The sequence below is a fragment of the Myripristis murdjan genome, chromosome 19 (genome assembly GCF_902150065.1).
Source record: "Myripristis murdjan chromosome 19, fMyrMur1.1, whole genome shotgun sequence".
Classification (NCBI taxonomy): Eukaryota; Metazoa; Chordata; class Actinopteri; order Holocentriformes; family Holocentridae; genus Myripristis; species Myripristis murdjan.
Genome location: NC_043998.1, coordinates 11,032,404 through 11,051,213, shown reverse-complemented (window position 1 = coordinate 11,051,213; position 18,810 = coordinate 11,032,404). Strand labels below are relative to the sequence as shown.

At 40.7% G+C, this 18,810-nt stretch overlaps 1 protein-coding gene across 1 annotated transcript; it reads left to right on the top strand.

Moving 5' to 3' along the window:
* Window positions 1-9,419, top strand: LOC115378241 (leucine-rich repeat-containing protein 4B-like). The gene is made up of 3 exons (XM_030078429.1): window positions 1-322; window positions 5,232-5,844; window positions 5,968-9,419. The coding sequence occupies exons 2-3, from the start codon at window positions 5,602-5,604 to the stop codon at window positions 7,960-7,962; spliced, it is 2,238 nt and encodes a 745-aa protein (XP_029934289.1). The 5' UTR covers window positions 1-322; window positions 5,232-5,601; the 3' UTR covers window positions 7,963-9,419.
* Window positions 9,420-18,810: the final 9,391 nt, after the last annotated feature.

Sequence of the window (18,810 nt, the reverse complement as noted above, 5' to 3'; positions counted from 1 at the left end):
CGGATGCATTCGTCCTAGACCTCGTTCCTGAGTGTGATGAAAATAATAACATCATATCCTCCGATACCATAAATCTGATCTCTGTATTCGCCCGTGTGTGTGGATTGTGTTCGTCTTTAACCTGCCATCACTGTAGCCCCCCGCGTTGCGTTGGCGCTGCGGAATACAAGAACAAGAGCCAGCTCACAGCCGTGGAAACGAGCGAATCAATTTAGGGAAGAGAAAAGGAGAGATAGATTGCGAGGTTGGAAAACTGACGAAAGGAGAGGGAACGAGAGGAGAGAAAACATCGACCTCACGCCGCAGCCGCTGAGACATTAAGGTACGTGTTTATTGGATGTACTACAGGTAGAAGGGACTGAAATGGCCGGCGTAATTATTGCATTTCTTATCTCTCATCTGCTCAGATGCTGAAATCAGTCACTAGATAAGGATGTTTCCATAGTGGGATGTGCCGAGACTGCAAAGATGTATGTAACACTTGAAGAAAAATAGTGGAGGAAAAAAAATCCAATGCATCGGTGCCAGTTGAATTTACATGATAGTCCCTGCAAATGTCATGAAATAATATGGTTTCTTATGTAAGCATAATGATTCCACATTTCCACAGACACTGTTTAACAAGAAAGATTGAGGCTATATGCATTATTTTTTGGGTGCAGTCATATTGTCATTACCCTGAAGAGAGAATGGATGCAAGCCATTTTGTAATGCAGCATGTGCAGAATTAGGCCTATTCAGAATTTCAATTGCGTTCCAGAGAAGGTGCGCCGTAGTGAGTGCAGCTGCATAGATGAATAAGGCCATTCTGTTATTACTGAATATATGCTAGATATTATGCTAGAGGCTATGATGAGGAGAGATTGCAGATGAGAGGTTGTGACTGCTGAAAGAATTGTTAGGCATCACTTTGTATTCCCACCAGTATCTGAGAAACCAGAAAATATGTAACTTGTCATTAATTGGAAGTGGAGCAATTATCATTATTATTGTTTTTATCCCCTCCTCTCTCTAACAGCAGTGGTTGCTACTATACTGGTGAAATGCGTCCCATCTTACCCCGATTCCCACGTCCTGAATCAATTTAGTGTTGTCATAGTTACAGTAGATGATGTTAGCCCTGCTGCACCTGTGTCGCTTTGTGTTCATCTAGACCAGCTGTAAATACATCAGCTCTAATTGGGCCTTGTGTAAGCTACAGGAAACGTCCCACAGCTCAGAGCTACACTGTTTATCTAAATCAACATTTTTTTAATCCTTTATTTATTTATTTATTTATTTGCCTCGACATACCCCATAATGAAAGTGTTGTGGAGAAAGAAAAAAGGCATTGACAAAACCAGGCGATTACGACGATGTGATTGGTTTGTCGCAATTGGTCAGCAGCTCACAGCTAATTTGTCTTTTCACGACTGAGCGCTCTCTCTCAGGCCTGATTGAGTAATCAATATCTACATGGTTGCAATCTGCTCTTGACATGAGAAAATGACCAAGATGAAGAAAAGAGAAAAAAAAAAACGTTTGAGTGAAATTGGTGAGAAAAAGCATACATTTCAATTATGCAGTGAACCTAGCTGCAAAGAAAACACATGATGCACATTGATTATCGATGATGGGGGCCACAGGTGATGCAGAAATATATATAGACTATATTGAAAAATAAAAGCGGCATAAACGGGGTGTATCATTGCTCTTTTGCTGTCATATGGTGGGGAGATTTTGAGGCTGAGGGGTCAAGGCAACAGGCAGCCTGTCTGCAGATTCAAGGTCTCATCGCAGTCATACATAATGATATTGTTTTGTACTGTCTAAACCAAGTATGTTTGTGTCATAAAAAATGAAAAGATAAAGTTCAGTGGACAGATTTGATTCCCTCATTGGAGGTAGGCCACTTTGAAAAATAAATGCAATGGAAAAGTTAATGGCAAAAGCTTTTGCTTGATGGGAAAGGTGTAGGTGAAATTAAGAGGACAGGAAAAGAAAAGAAAAGACATCCAGTTTCACAAGTATCACACATATTAAAACCTGCAATGTAACAGTCAAGCACCTGTAACTGTGCTGAATACAACACTGCAATATTTATTTCTGTGCGAGTTCACCATGTAATTATTTTTGAGAATGATAACATGGTGAAATTAAAGATTTGATGTTTTTTGCAATTATTGACACTGACTTGAATCTTCAGCTCCAAAGTAATTAATTGAAAATCATTCTTTGGGGTTAAGGGTCATAGACGACAGTGTGCAGAGAGCACCACCCAAACAGTGCCCAGGATATTGGAGGGGTGTTGCCTTGTCCCATGCATCCTGTGGTTTGTGGGGATGAAACATGGACTTCCAATCAGCCAATTTCTGAGCATTGCAGGGGAGATGAGTGGCGAAGCAACATCTAGGCAGCCAACTGGAGAGGTGGAAAAGGTGAAACAATGTGTTGTTGAGCCAGTTTATTTGCTCCATGCAGACCTTAGGTCAGGTCCTGGGAGGTCTGCTGCTCCAAAGTCATTGTCTGGTTTATGTTCTCTGTATTATTTAGTTTCCTCCAAGTTATGTGTTCTTCTTCAAGTTCTGATATTTAGTATTTCCTTTTGTTGGCCAATAGGGTCTGACAGGGGACGCAGCCAGACCACCCTGACCCTCCACCCAACTCTCTCCATGAGAAGATGAACTTGATGATTGCCCAATTTTTGCCAGAGGGGAGGTGAAGGCTAGGCTGCATCTTGTTTATGTATTGACAGCCCTATAAATATTACTGCCGCGGGAAAAAAAAAAGTTAAGGGCAGGCTGTGATAGGCTGTTGTCTTCATGTCCTGTTTCCCACTAGGTCGACTAGGTAATAAAGATGTAAACTTTGACAGAGTTTTCCATCTTGTATACTAGGGTTTTCACTGTCCATCTAAAACAAATCTCTCAGTTTTAATATCGTTGGGTGACCAAGTCTTGTCAATGATTGTTGTGGTGTTTTGCCACTTCCACGGGTCATTATTTTGAAGGGCTAATCATTCTATCAAACCAAGATTCTGGATCATAAACTTTCACAGAGACGCTACTCTGAAGTCTGCAACAGAGATAGAATCATTTTTTCAACACAGTTAAATTTATGGATTGTGTAATTACCCAGCAGATAGGGATGAGAAGGGGACTCTTCAAGGAAGGACAACAATGTGGAACACCATAATGAGGAATACTGCAAAGTGGACACACAACCTTTAGGTTTCACATTTGCATTTATGGGTCTGTGTTTTTCTGGTTATTTTATCCAAGTTTGACATGGTGTTGTTTCTTCTTTGTTACAGTTACAGGATGGTTGAGGATAGAGATGTGTGATTGTGTGTGTTTGTGCATGTGTGGGTGTTGGAGAGGGAGAGTGTTTGTAGGATGTGTGGAGTAGAGCAACTCAAAAGTCTATTTTTAGCATGCACTCCCTTATGAGCTTTCTTAATGGCTGCTTTAAGAGTTCTCAGAGCTATGTTTTAATAAAGACTGATGTTGACCTAATCCTCAGACCTTGTAGATATTAAGATTCATGGCACATTTGTTGCCTTTGTTGTGATAGTGAAGGCCAAGATTCAAGCTTAGTGTGCAATTTTCACATTCCCTGAACTTGTGTGCTGTGTGCCATGTATATTTGCTGTAAAACAAATCTCACTGACAACTTTATGTATGTTACTGTATTCTGTCTCATTTTCAAAATTCAGTTTCTGGTCCTGTCATAGGCATCTATTGAGGAAAAGACAACTGATTTTAAGCCACAATTTCTATCTTAACATAAAAGGCATTTAAGGGAACCTATGTAATGTTTTAATGAAATTTAGTAATATTGCCCCAAAAGGTGTTGCTGATTGGTTTAGAAGAACAAATGTTCATAAAGCTCAGCTAAACACAGTAATGTGGAATAGGGCACTGGACAGTGAAACACAAGATGGTGAGTGAGCAGGTTGCCACAGCAACCGTGTTTCTAGGAGCGCATGCATCGTCGCTGCATAGGAGAGGGGATGCTAAGGGCTGGCAGAAAACCTTTTAAAATACTGTGTTTATTACAGAATAAAATTGTTAAAGAAATCCAACCAAAAGTTTTCCCATAAAAATGACATCAGAGAATGTTAACATAATGGACAAGACTAATTGACAAAGATCTTCCTGTTTGTTTTGAACAGATGGCACAGGCTTGTGACTGGAAGAGTCTTATAAGGTAGAAAACAACATGTTTGAGAAAACAATGAACACTTTCTCTTTGGTGTAGTCATTACAAGGGAAACAGCCTAACCATTTCTAAATTTAGTGAGTCTGCTGATGCTTGCAGCCATTTCTGCTTCTGGATGTGTGTAGTTCTCTCTCAACCGAAGACATATTCCCATTTGAAAAACCTAAATATCCAAGTTCTATTTATAGACTGCAGAATTTTCCACCCTCATCTTAATGTTCAAATTTTAGTTGTTGTTTTCATCTTTGATTCATTAACTTAGTGACTAGGAATCTCTCTGTGATTTTCCTTTGCTTACTGACACATGGCAATATATACATTTGCAGCAACATTTCAGTGGTTAAATGGTGTCCTTTTGTATCTTAAAGATGAAATAATGAACAACACCTTTGGTTGCTTAGTTGTAATGCTGTTCCTCAGCCTTATGATGGATTACTATAATCTCTGTATCTCAAAGTTCATTAGTTAAGCCCAGATGATTTTCATTAGCATTTTGTCTCAAAACAGAAATTTGCCATGTCTTTTTAACACAAATTTGTCTTCTTTGAGACATGACATAATAACACTATATACATGTATCTGACAAGTGCTATTTAAATATCGTACAGTATAAGATGAGACTCCAAACTAAATTTATATCACTGTCATCCTAATAGGTTTGCTCCTGCTCTTGTGACCCAGCTTGAGCTTTAAGAATTTTGTGGCCATTTCAATCCGTGACCCAGATGTTAACTTCAACCTATGAAGAAAATGGCAGCTGACTCACCAGTTAGACTGCAGGCCATGATCTGAGAGCCATGGCTTTAGCTTTACCAGAACCCCCAGCCCAGCTTTTCATATAATCCAGCATATATGTGCTCACATGACAACAGCACAATGAGATGTTTTGAGGTTGAAATTCAAGAATACTTGCATGTTTATCTTAAAGCTGCTGCACGGTGCACTTATTTGACCCCCTCCTTCTCTCTCTTTTCTCTCTCTCTCTCTCGCTTTCTCTCTCTCTCTCTCTCCTCTCTCTCTCTTCCTTACAGTGAGGAGCATCAGCCTCTACAGAGACACTACTTTCAAGAGCAAATTCTCTCCAAAATTTGTTTTCTATTCTGATAATTGTCATGGGAACTAAAAATATGCAGTTCCCTAAAATGACGTGCTGAAAAATAAAAGGTGTTTGATAGTCAGACAAACATGAGCAAAGTAAAATAAGAATTGATTAATGTTAAATAGTGTATTAAATATAATATTATACTCTTTCATTCAGTTTTTAAAGTGACTGCTTGAAAGAGAAAAAAAAACAAGAATAAGAGTGTAAAATATGAAAGTCAAGATAAGCACTTGAATTTCCTTGTCTGGAGGTGACTTATCAACATCATAGAAATAGGGGTGGGTCATGACTCAGTTGCCATGCGTGTTGTCATGGTGACCAACCCCTGTACCCCTTCCCCCCTCCTCTGGTTGGTCCAGCTTTTGTTGTGGTTTCACAACCATGGACCTCAGCTGACAGAGGCAGCACCCCCATGCCCCACCCCCTGTACCTGCTCCAATCAGGCGAGCCGTGTGATTTGTACAAGGAAGAGCTTGGAGCAAGTCCCAGACAGTATTTCAGAGAACACAAGATACCTCAATCTACAAGAGAACTCCATTCAGGTAAATATGGCTTCTAAAAATAGGAAATACTTTCACAGTGAAGGAATATGTTTGTATATGAATAAATCTGATATGTTACAATGTGCCTCTTTTTTTTTTTTCTTTTTTTTTTGCCCACCCCAGGTGATCAAGTCTGACACATTTAAGCACCTGCGGCATTTGGAAATCCTTCAGCTCTCCAAGAACCACATCCGGCAGATTGAGGTGGGAGCTTTTAATGGCCTTCCCAACCTCAACACACTGGAGCTTTTTGACAACCGTCTCACAGTGGTACCATCACAAGCTTTTGAGTACCTCAGTAAGCTGCGGGAGCTATGGCTACGAAACAACCCCATCGAGACGCTGCCGGCCTTTGCCTTTCACCGTGTTCCCTCTTTGCGTCGTCTCGATCTAGGGGAACTCAGGAAGCTGGATTTCATCTCAGAGGCTGCCTTTGAAGGTCTGGTCAACTTGCGTTTCTTGAACCTGGGCATGTGTGGCTTGAAGGATATCCCCAACCTCACACCACTGGTGCGACTAGAGGAGCTGGAGCTGTCAGGGAATCAGCTGGGGATAGTGCGACCTGGATCCTTCCAGGGCCTGGTATCTCTTCGCAAGCTGTGGCTAATGCATTCTAGGGTGTCAGTCATTGAACGCAATGCCTTCGATGACCTCAAAAACCTGGAGGAGCTTAACCTCTCCCATAATTCCCTGCACTCACTGCCTCATGACCTCTTCACCCCTTTGCACCAGTTAGAGAGGGTGCATCTCAACCATAACCCCTGGGTGTGCAACTGCGATGTTCTGTGGCTCAGCTGGTGGCTGAAGGAGACGGTGCCCAGCAACACCACATGTTGTGCTCGCTGTCATGCACCTCCAGGTTTAAAGGGCAGGTACATTGGGGAACTGGACCAGAGCCACTTCACCTGCTATGCCCCAGTGATTGTGGAGCCACCCACTGACCTCAATGTCACTGAGGGCATGGCTGCTGAGCTGAAATGCCGCACTGGAACCTCCATGACCTCCGTGAACTGGCTCACTCCAAACGGCACTCTGATGACCCATGGGTCATACCGAGTTAGGATCTCAGTGCTTCACGACGGAACACTGAACTTCACCAATGTTACTGTGCAAGACACTGGCCAATACACTTGCATGGTAACCAACTCTGCTGGAAATACCACCGCAACAGCTGTGCTCAATGTGTCTGCCTCAGACCCTAGCAACAGCTACAGTTATTTCACTACTGTCACTGTGGAAACTGTGGAAACAGTGCAAGAGGAGAATTCAGCAAGACAGTATATTAATGAGACTTTCATAGAATTTCCTGGTCCTACTGTTCAAGGAGGGGTGTTGGAAGGCCGACCTGGTATCACCATATCACCCTCTCTCTCATCTCTTTCCTCACTGTCCCCACGAGCCAATAGAGCCACTGAAAAGGCAGTGACTGTATCCATAATGGATGTAACTAACATTCCGGGCCTAGATGATGTAATGAAAACCACAAAGATCATCATTGGTTGTTTTGTGGCCATTACTTTTATGGCGGCTGTAATGTTGGTGGTGTTCTATAAGCTTCGAAAGCAGCACCAGCTACACAAGCACCACGGCCCTGCCCGAGCCATTGAAATCATCAATGTAGAAGATGAGATTGGAGCCGGGGCAGGAAGTGGAATCTCAGGTGGATCAACCATCAATTCTGGCAGTGGTGGAGAAGGTACCCTAAGGATACATCATCCAGAAATAGTCAACCTGCCTAACATTGGCCGATCAGATAATCTCAACCACTACTACAAGACCCATCATTTCAACAACAATGTGATGGGTCTTAGTATTGGCACTGAAGGAATGGGACCAGGAGGCATCCTCAATAACAAGAACAACCAGCAAGGCCAGGAAATCCCCATCTCCTGTACTTCAGTTCCAATCTCCACATCCAATTTGCTAACTACATCTGGCAATGGCACCAACACTAATCCCAGTTCTGTGTCTCCACCACTGCCGATGTCCCTCCCCATGCCTACCATGGGATTACATGGATCGATCAAGGGTTTCATGGGCCAGAACCAGAATCCCCAAATGGAGCCTCTTCTCTTCAAGGGGAGCTCGAAGGAAAACGTCCAAGAGACTCAGATCTAAAAACAAAGTGAGAGTGCAGAGAGAGAGTGAGCAAGAGTCGGAGACAGAGAGGGGATTGATGTTGAGTTTATGTGCGGAACGATTAGACACTAGAGTGCATTGACATTACACCAGGAGAGAGGATAGACTGACACGGCAATACACAAACACATAGACTGGTCAGTGACAGTGTACTGAGCCAAGGATTACCACAATGGGCCACTTGTGTTTGTAGTAATGATCATGGCCATGGAGATAAAGGAATGGACATTACTACAATGTAAATCTGTGCCAAAGCAAATGTTTCTTGCAGTTTCTACAAGCTGTATTCTCATAGAGAAAAAATAGCCTTTCAGAGTTCTCAATCCCCAAATCGTTGTTGGCCAGCCGAGATGAAAGACATGCACAGCACTTACCACATTGAAGATCGGAGATGTTACAGATCAAAATTCAAGTGACATTTTTCTTCCACACAAAAAACAAGACACACTCTCTCTCAAGTGACTCAATAGACTCCCTCAAGGTGACAAATATGTAGGCAGAAATAGAAGGACAAAAAGGTACAGTGCAGTACAAACTACTGTGAAAAATCCACAAATTATATAAATATATTTTCATTTAAATATGTAACATTGCAGACTCCAATGCAGAGATATTTTGGGGTGGATGTATAAGCTGGTATAGTTTGTTTCTTTGTGAATAATCAGGGGCGGTGATTGTGGAGGTTGGTTATATGAAACATGTTTTGAGTTTGGCTACTTCTCAGAAACATAAGGGCTCAATTGCAACACTCATTGTGAATCTTTGAATTGGCTTAGTGACATAAACTCCATTTAGGTTGTAGAACAGTAAATGCAAATCTCTGTTTGACAAACTTTTGTCTGTTGCTTCAATAGTAATCATTACAAACTTTTGTGTTCTGAGAGTATATTATGTATTTTGTAAAAGCCAGCTACTTGGTATTTGAATTGACAGCTCTGATACTTAAATGCCAGCATCAAATAATGGTAAAATGATGTTCCACAAACACGGTAAGGTAATCCAATGCAAAGACCTGTATGGGTAAAATAAAGTGTTGACAATGTGTTATTTGAATCAGATCAGTAGCCAGATACTTGCTTTTAGATAGGAATTTGATATGACCTCTTTGCTCATGGTTACCATGGTCATGCCATAAAATGCTGTCATCAGGATGATTAGACATCTATCTATCTACAGCAGCATTTAAAGAAGGGATTTGACATCCAGCTTTTGGATGATTGGAATGAATGGAAATGTACAGTATAATAATAATAGTAATGTCTGGTTGTATGACAATTGTAAGATCCACATTTTTACAGTGTAACTTTCATATGTTAAATGCCATTTACGCTTCTTGCGTTTCAACTATGTATTTCTTTATTTTTGTTAGTTTGATATAATGTGTACAGTTGTCTAGCCATGTACCATTACGTGTGAAATAAATCAATCATATATTGGGTTGTGGCGGGTCAATATGGCAACCTCATAACATTTGTAAAGAATGAGACATTATGCAGGTTTCTGTGCTAAACCTAGATTGAATGTATGGTTTGTGGTTTAGCCATTAGTCATCTCGGTAATGACAGGTGCCATCTGTTCTGTTAACATGCTCTGACAGGTCTTTAGTCATTCTCCTATGGAAGCTCAACTGGCGCTACAACGGGTCATGCACAATGAGTGCTTTTCAACAAAAATAGCTGATCCTATATTTAATGAAAGAACTTTTCACCCAAATTATTCTTCAGTACACTTCTGCCATGGTGATTCCTTGAATGGGTTAAAAAAAAAAATATTGTAGAACAATTTACAAAATGGATTGAGAATAGGGACACATTGAATGAATGACCTATTTTGGATAAAAGATTGTATGGATCAAGGGGGACCTGAAATGTTTGTTGCAATTGAGCACAAACTGGAAACTCAACCAGTGATTCCAGATGAATGGAACTGAGATAGGATTATCAACAAGATCGTATCAACAAGGCTTTCAACTCTAATGCAGTATGCTGTATGTGATTTTGCTTTTTTTTTTTTTTTTTTTTTTTTTTGCACCTCTCCCTCAGACCTGCATATATATATAGAAGCTGCTTTACGTGAGTTATCATGGTCTCTCTTATCAGCAGTGAGCCCACAGTCAGTGGAGGAAAAGGATTCACATTGAGCAATGGTAGTAAGGATGATGATACTATGAGTAATAATATCAGATAAAATGCATCCATAGTCACAGAGTCTACAGTCATAGAGGTTGCTCATGATAGTGTCACTCTATGAAAGGAACATGTTTATGAAATTATGTTTGATGCCAAACAATTAAGCCATGCATTGCAGTATGTCTGTTTATCAGCAGCTACAATATCACTTGTATAACGGCAGATAATCTGATTGATCAACTCTCAGGTTGTTTAAAATGCTGGTGTGTGTTGTCTCAACTTGGTATCAGTATCATTGGCTGTGGATGTCTTTCAAAACCAGGGTAACATAATAAATGTGGGTTGCGACCCAACAGGCAGATCTAGTGGGCAGGGTTCAATTGTAGTCCCACAGAGACACAGCTAGAATATAAATGAAGGCTAAAGACACAACATATGGCTGCTCTCTTGATGTGCTACATTTGGTAACTCTGTCGTCAGATTTCAAAGAGCATATTAGATACCTGCTAGTGTGTTGTGTGTGAGGGAAATTTCTGCATGTTAAACATGTAACAAATTCTCTTTCCTGCACCAAAACACTAGAGTGGCAGTTTTTGATCATGGTTGTTGATCACTTAATCATTAATCACAGAAGTGTTCCTTTCATTTAACTGAACATCTATAACATGCAACAAATTTGTCACTATTATCATCGTTACTACTACTAATGAATATTTGGGGGATTTTGAGCAAAGAAGAGGGATTTCTGTGCAGTGGCTGCCATCGTAGATGTAGACCCTGATGCTGCCCAAAAGGAGGGTAGCATCATAATGTTTCCAAACATGCACGCCCTTTTCTGAAGATAAAAAATTTGAGACTGGACTTTGAATATGTGCATAGTGGGCAACTGTACCTATACCACTGTACCTCACTGTATAATATGGTGGTGATTGACGCAGTTGGGCCACAGATGGAGTACTGGCATATGTGTATCCTCTGCACCACCCCTCGCTTACAATGGATGCTTCAGTCCAGATGGCATTTTCTTGGTTTTTTGGAAGCAAAACTCCTAAATGAAATGGATTATTGTATCTGAGACACCAAATTGCAATACAAGGAAATGGAGTGCGATATATTTAAATGGTGGACTGACCTTTTGGTACTTTAAAGGTAAGCTGTTCTGTTTGATAAAACAATATGAAAAGAACCTGAACCTGTTTTGAAAGCTTTTTAAAAGGAACGGGAGAAGAGTGTTAAGCTCTAGAAAAATATAGGTTTCTTTAATACAAAATAATAAAAAATGTCATTTTGTGTTTTTTTCCAGTTGTTGGTTGTATCTCAGTATGTGATATTATCGATTTGGGTCTTTATGTACTGTCATTAAATGTCATTTTTCCACGCATTAATCCAGGTACACAATGTGGCAAATTTGAGAGTTTTGAAGATTGTATTTCTTCAATCCAATTATAGCAAAATCAACACGTGCTGTATTTCCACTTCAATGACTGTCATACAATGACTGAGAGGTATATTATTTCACTGTTTACTACTTCTGTGACTTAACTTTTCGCCCGCTGTAAGGAGTTACTCTGCCATTAGAAACATATATCACTTTTGTTCTTTGTTGTGATTTCATCCTACAGAGCACCACTACTAACTAAATGAGAAATGAGTTAACAGGTTCAAAATGCTGATGTTTCAAATAAGTTATTGCGTGAAATTTTATAAAACAAAATGAAGAAAAAAATGTCTGAACAACAATTGTGTTTATGCTGTATTTGTTATTTCATTTTTTTTTTTCTCTACACACACCTGCAAGCATGAGTATAAGGAGCCAACAGTTGTTGGTCCTTTTAACTTAATGTGCTCTGTGCACAATTATATAATAATAGAGTATTTTTTTTTCTTGTGATGTTAATGTCAAACCAGACAAAGGCTTACCAGACAAAGATTATGATAATACAGCAAATGCTCAGGTCCACAGTTAAAAAAGTCTTGCAGGCGAATAAATATACATATATTTTTTGGATAACTGATTCACAGTGTAGAACAGATTTTCTCACTTATTTGACCTGTAATTGCATGTAATCATGCAAAAGGATTTACTGACTTTAGATTTAGTGTTTTATTAGACCAATGCACATTTATGAAAATGTGCTGCAGTGCTGGAGGTGGGCTCACAATTTACTAGGAATCAAAACATCTAATTGGACTGGTAGTTTTAGCTGATTGAAATCCTAATTACAAATTAGTTGGCTGAGAAGGGTCCGCAGTAGAATGCACCAATATCAGCATAGCAAACATCACTGCATCCTGTAATTGTCACAATATGGCAACTACCTAAATAAAACTGTCCGTTACATTATGTTACGCTAATTTTACATTTATCAGGGTGCCATTTTTTCATTATTTGTGTATTATGTGTTGTGTTTTTGCAAATCCAACAAATAAATTAAAGGAACACAAAAGATTACTTTCATTTTACTGGATAAATAAACAGGTTTGATGCATAGAAAATAACTAAATGCAGCTCACTGTGGGCTCTGCTACTGAAGGCTGCAGCACTGCTTCACGCCATATAACATGCAAACATCTACATAGACAGTTGTCATAAGACACTGCAATCTCTTGACATCTGCAACCAGAATGAACTTCCGAGCTGATTCATTTTTATAAGCTGGATGACAAAGGCAGGGAGCAGACTCATCAATGTTGTAGAATCACTACTTCAGTCTTGAAAGCACTGGCAAAATAATATTTTATTATTATTGTCTGTGTGTTGTTTTTTGTCCTGAACCATACCCACACATTTTATGAATGCGATAGTTTTTAACTTCCCTGAGGTGCTTGTTTAAATTGTATAGGCTATCACAGATGTCCACTGCCCACTACAAGTCCAACTTGCATCACAAAACTGCAACCTCGAGGGATTCTTGTAATAACAAATGCATCAAGCGTGCAACCATAACTGAATTTGAATAATATGTTTAGATAAAGTATTAAGGGCTTACAAGCAGGCAGATTGTATTTTAAATGTCTTAAGGGGCGCTATGTAAACTAATTTTCTTGAATGCGATTGTAGTTGGTTGTACACTTCAGTCTCTGGAGATCTCAGTCCCCATGAGACTTGGTGGACATAATGTTAAAGGGCCTGCACACTGAAATAGCAAAACAGACGACAGCAACATTGCAGCCCTATCTTGTGGTGCCAAGTACTGTTGTCTAAAAAGCATAACCTAGAGCTAAAGAGAGGCATAAAACCAAATGCCCCATAACACCTTGAGGTGACTCTAATTTTCAAGCAGATTCCCCATATTTGTGTGTTGTAAGTTTATATTCTTTCTCATTGCTTAATAGAGTGCAAACATATGGTGAGTGCTCAAAAGCGACTTGTGTTTCCCGCTTTTCCTGGCTGTGTCTGGCTTTCAAACTGAAAGACCAGGCAGATTTAGGTACTGAAAATGGTAATGCTCAAGAAGCAGGGGGGCATGAAAGTGAGTGAAGCGCGTGTATGCAGCAGAAAAGAATATATTTAGCACAAATATGCACTAAAGATGAAAGCAAAATGAATGCAAATACGTTTACAGCACACTGTGATCTTAGCATGAATACGCAGTATGTGATGGCGAGGGAGATGTTGTGGGATTTAAAAAAACATTTTCAGCCCTTGTCAGAAGAAACAACAATGTGCACTGGAGGTATGTTTCTCAGCGTATTTTCCCTCTTGTTATTTTTAAACAGATTAAAATGAAAAGAGGAAAAGCTCATTTCTATGAACTTTCTCCCTGTTCCTAGACTGCTTCCTTTGCACCTTTATTGTGCATTAATTTTCTAGAATCTTACTGGGGCTGCGCTCTCCTCTCCTTCTCGTCACTATGTTGTCTTTTCCCTTCAAATTCAATAACCTCCCAGCCGTGTGTTTCTCCAGGGAATCCCCTGGTTCCCCTGGCCCACAGACAGACTGCAGAGTCTGTGGGGAACCTGACACAACATGAACTCCACTATGAAGCAGAGGTGTCAGAGTCTGTGGGCTGCATCTCTGCTGATTGAGGCACCATGAAAATGTTGAGCCTTTTTCTCCACACTTTAGAGGCTGCAGAGAGAAACACATGCTTACACAAGACAAGTGTGTTTGGTATGGCTGTGTGGGTAGCAGTAGTAGCAAAAAACTAAGTATAGATTCGGTGGCCTATTTAGACATCGTTTATATGAGAGGTGACTACTCAGTATAGTTAGGGTACAGCTTGGACTCAATATTCCAAGTATTATGGAAAGTGAGGAGAAAAGATGACAATGAACCAGCGGGACTTCATTTGTGCAAGAGGCATAAAAGGGACAAAAAACCTTTTGATTTATAGTCAGCTCTTTGTTTAAAAATTCTGTTTTTGAGTGTTATTACTCGAAACTATGTTGGCGATTTATTAGCTTACTACTGGTGTTCACAGCGGGCTTTCTCACACTATACTGAACATACTTTGTTTTTGTTTCAGTCTATATTTAGTTTCTCTATCTTTCCCCAGTTTTGTTAAGCGACATGCTTTGGAAGCCCTGATTTGGGAACATTGTTTCTTTTCTCACCCAAAGATCTCAATTAATAATCCAAAGAGAGTGGATTCACAGAGGTAGGAAGTTATTTTTGTTGTCATTTGGTAGACCTAACTCTTAACTCATAACTTATAACCCATAACCCATATAACCATCCAATGTACTCCCCAAGCACTCTTCAGGAGCACCGGCAACCGCAGGCAGTTCTTCACGTCAAATGAAGTCTCTCTCTGGAGATACAACTCTCAACATGACCAACAAGGCATGTCACCTGGAAAAAAGTGCCTGTACTTCCCCTAAATATTGCAGGAGTACACACACACACACACACACACACACACACACACACACACACACACACACACACACACACACATATACATACATATATATATATATATATATATATATATATATATATATATATATATATATATACATATGTATATATATATACATACATACATACATACATATATATATATATATATATATATATATATATATACAATATATATATCTATATACAAGGATACAAGGATACAAGGAAGTTTATTTGTCATTATACAACAGGTTGTATAATGAAATTAAAGTGTGGTTCCCTCTTGATTGATTAATTGATTGTATAGAAAATAAAATTATTAAACATGGAGGAGTGCAGATGGTGCATTTAGTAGTCATCTATATAGATAGATAGATAGATATCTGGTGCACACACACACTACAGACCTGTGAGGATGAGTCAAAATAAATGTTTCATATGTCATTTTTACAGTCATGAAGCATCAGGCTATCTAATCTACTTTAACCCCATCTTGATGACAGTTTACATCAGCCTCTGACACTTTTTACAGTGTCTTTCTCCTGTGTATGTGCTCTTTGTTACTTGGTTGACTTTCTTCATCAGTAGTGTGTTTTATAAACTCATCATGGATTTTTTCGCCCACGATCAGAGCAGATACGGCCACAATTGGATACAAAAATGAGTGAGGTAGACAGTGAATGAAGTGAGGGGGCAGTGCAGCAACCCAGTATATGAAGATAGAGAGAAGAAGAGAGCAGCAGTAGTTGAGCAAGCTAGACAGTTAGTGAAGAGAGAAAGCGGAAGTAGCTAGAACTAATGTTTTTCAAAGATTTTGAATCATCATTATACAGTCATAACTGTGCACAAAAAAAATTTGGCTGACAGACCCAGTATTTTGTGAGATTAGCTGTGGACAGACAGACAAACACAGACACACATACACAAGACCAAATGCATGATGAAAGTCACGTTTTCCCTCTTCGAGTCAATGAAATATTGATAATGCAGAAACTTTAGATGGAATAAGTCTCATTATCATACAGACTCTAATTTGCAGTAATGGTCCAATGGTAAAAAATATCCTCTCCTGATGCTGAATCTCTGGCAAACTGTAGCTTAGGTCTAGCTAGCTCTAGCTTTCGAATACATCAGCATGCTATGAGCTCATTTATAATACATCCTAACCATGTTAGCTGTTACCAATACAGAACCAGTGCAAGGAGCTTGTCCCTAAATATCTCACCAAGGCTCCTTGTTACAGTATACAGAAGGCCCTAAGAATGGAATTACTTCCCTATGAATATTTTGTTTCCACAATACATTATGTATGAATTGGGACTTCCAGGGTAAATACTGAAAGAAGGCATGCATGCACTGATGTGGGAAATTGCATACAGCCCATATAATACATGTTAAATTGTTCCCTAGCCTGGGTCTTGCAGTTCTACATGGAAAACAGGAAGTAGAGTATCACAAATGACTAACTTCAAAACATTTGAAAAGACTTGCCTTCTCTTTTTTTCTGTCTCTTTGTTGTGTTTGGGAGGAGATGAGCATATATAGGGGGCTACCGAGGGACAGCAACCACAGAATAGGAAAAGACAAGGGGATTCCTTGCGGTATCTGACATATCATGCACAACATGATGAGATATGAAGGCAGAACAAACTCACCTCTCTATTTCCCCCTCTCTCCTCCCCTTTTCCACTCATCTTGCCCATTCTCCTTTTGTCCTAAAGAAGGACATTTTTGTCCCATGGGGGCTAACAATATTGACGTCAAGAGATGAGTTATTGATTGAGAAAAGAGGACAGCGAGACAGTTTACATGCAGCAGGCTATCCCACGAGGCCCCACACTGCACTTGCATTTATACATGTATGTGGTGGCATGATTAAACGAATATTCATTTTGGTCCAGGTTGATGTTTATTGAGTTTTTTTACACATGTCAACCAGACCAACACATGTACTGAGGAATGAGGAGGATGTGGGCTCTCCTCTGTTACGTGCCACATGGGCTTTGGCGCTAGCTAGCTGCGCATCTTCATTTGTTGGAAAATTGATGTGGCACTGCTTTGTTCTGCAGCCTTACAATATCTGTACACATAATGAGACTGCATTCTGTCCCGATTGAACAGGATGATGACATCGATATGAAATAGTTCTGGCCTTCCCATGCCTTCCTCCACATAACTTCTTGCCAAGTGGGCTGTTTGACCTGCATTGGTTTGCACTCATTTGGACATACTGGGGGACAAATGCACCCCAATCCTGTTAATATCCATTTAAAAGCTTCTTAATACCAACATAGCTGGTAATCGCCTTTTACATATTTCCATATCTCTCCAAATGATGCTCACGAAACAATTTAAATTGGATGAAAGTTCTATGTAGCTGCCCAATGTCACAGATAACAGGAGTTGAATGGCTGAGACGAGAGAGGACATATATGTATCCATTTGCAGGAGATATCAATAACCCAGCAATATACAGAACATATAGATTCCCATCGACAATTATGCAAATGTGGGAGTGACATGCGAGCCTGGGCCTGGCATGCGACGAGAGGAGAATTTGCCATCGCTTGGTTGTTCTGCTCTTGCTACCATTAGCATTAGCATTGTTCACACATCCCCTCATCTCAGGCCGCTTCCACCCCTCCCCCTCTTCTCTCTCCCTCCACTTCTCCATCTCCTCCTCCTCCGTCTCCTCCTCCTCCTCCCTGCCTGCCTGCCTGCCTGCGTCCTCTCTTTCCTGTTCTCGCTGCAGTGTTGCTATAGCAACGGAGAAATGTGGGAATACCTCCGTCCTTCAGAGAGAGAGAGAGGGAGAGAGCGGGAGAGAGAGAGAGAGACAGTGAGTGAAGGGGAAGAGAGGAAGAGAGAGAGACAAGAGGAGGAGAGGAGGGAAGGGAAGGAAGCGTCGAAAAGACTGTTAATTACAAGACAGAGAGCAAGTGGCTGTGAGTCACCGCCTGAATGGACACCATTGCCTGTCACTTAGCCCCTGACTCCCAGCACTAACCCCCTCCCCACTTTGAAAAGCTCCCCTACCACTGATATTCAGCCTCTATGAAACGATGCTGCCGGAGGGATGGGTGGGTGGGTTGGGGGGCTTGGGTGTTGGGTGGGTGGGGATGCGTGTGTGTATTTTGGGGGGGATCTGGGGGGTCCGGCTGAGATGGCGTGGTGTCGCGGAGCCACGGCGCAGCTTCACACTGGGCCCTACGCACGCCATTTGTTTGACGATCCATGTGTTCTGGATGTCTCCATTTGTAGTGAGGCTGCTGTTTCCATGACAACGCCCGGCCTAAAATAGCACCGCACTTTCCTCCCTCTCTCTCTCCCTTTCTCTCTCTCTCTCTCTCTTTACCCTAGCCTCTCTCTATCTATCACTCCTCTCTCTTTCCTCTTCTCACTCTACACTCATATCTGTTCATCCCTGATCTTTGGGCCTTGTTGTATCAGGCTGAGATGTCCCATACTGTCTGCTAATCTCCATTCATCATATGGATTGAAGCTTCTGCCCTCCCCCATCCCCCTAACCACCCTTTTCACACACACACACACACACACACACACACACACACACACACACACACACACACACACTCACACACACACACACACACACACACACAAATGCAGTCCTCCTCCCACCTCTTATCTCCCATTTTCAGTCTCTCGGTCGCCCTGCAACAGATTCTGTCAACATGCATCAACCTCCACGTTGCCATGACAACGGTCGTGAAAATCACTGCAATTATTTCAACAAAGACAAAAACACTACAGCCACTGGGGGAGAGGAAAGAAAACTAGGGAGAGACAGGGAGAGAGAGGGAGAGAGAGAGAGATGTGGTCTTGTGAGTC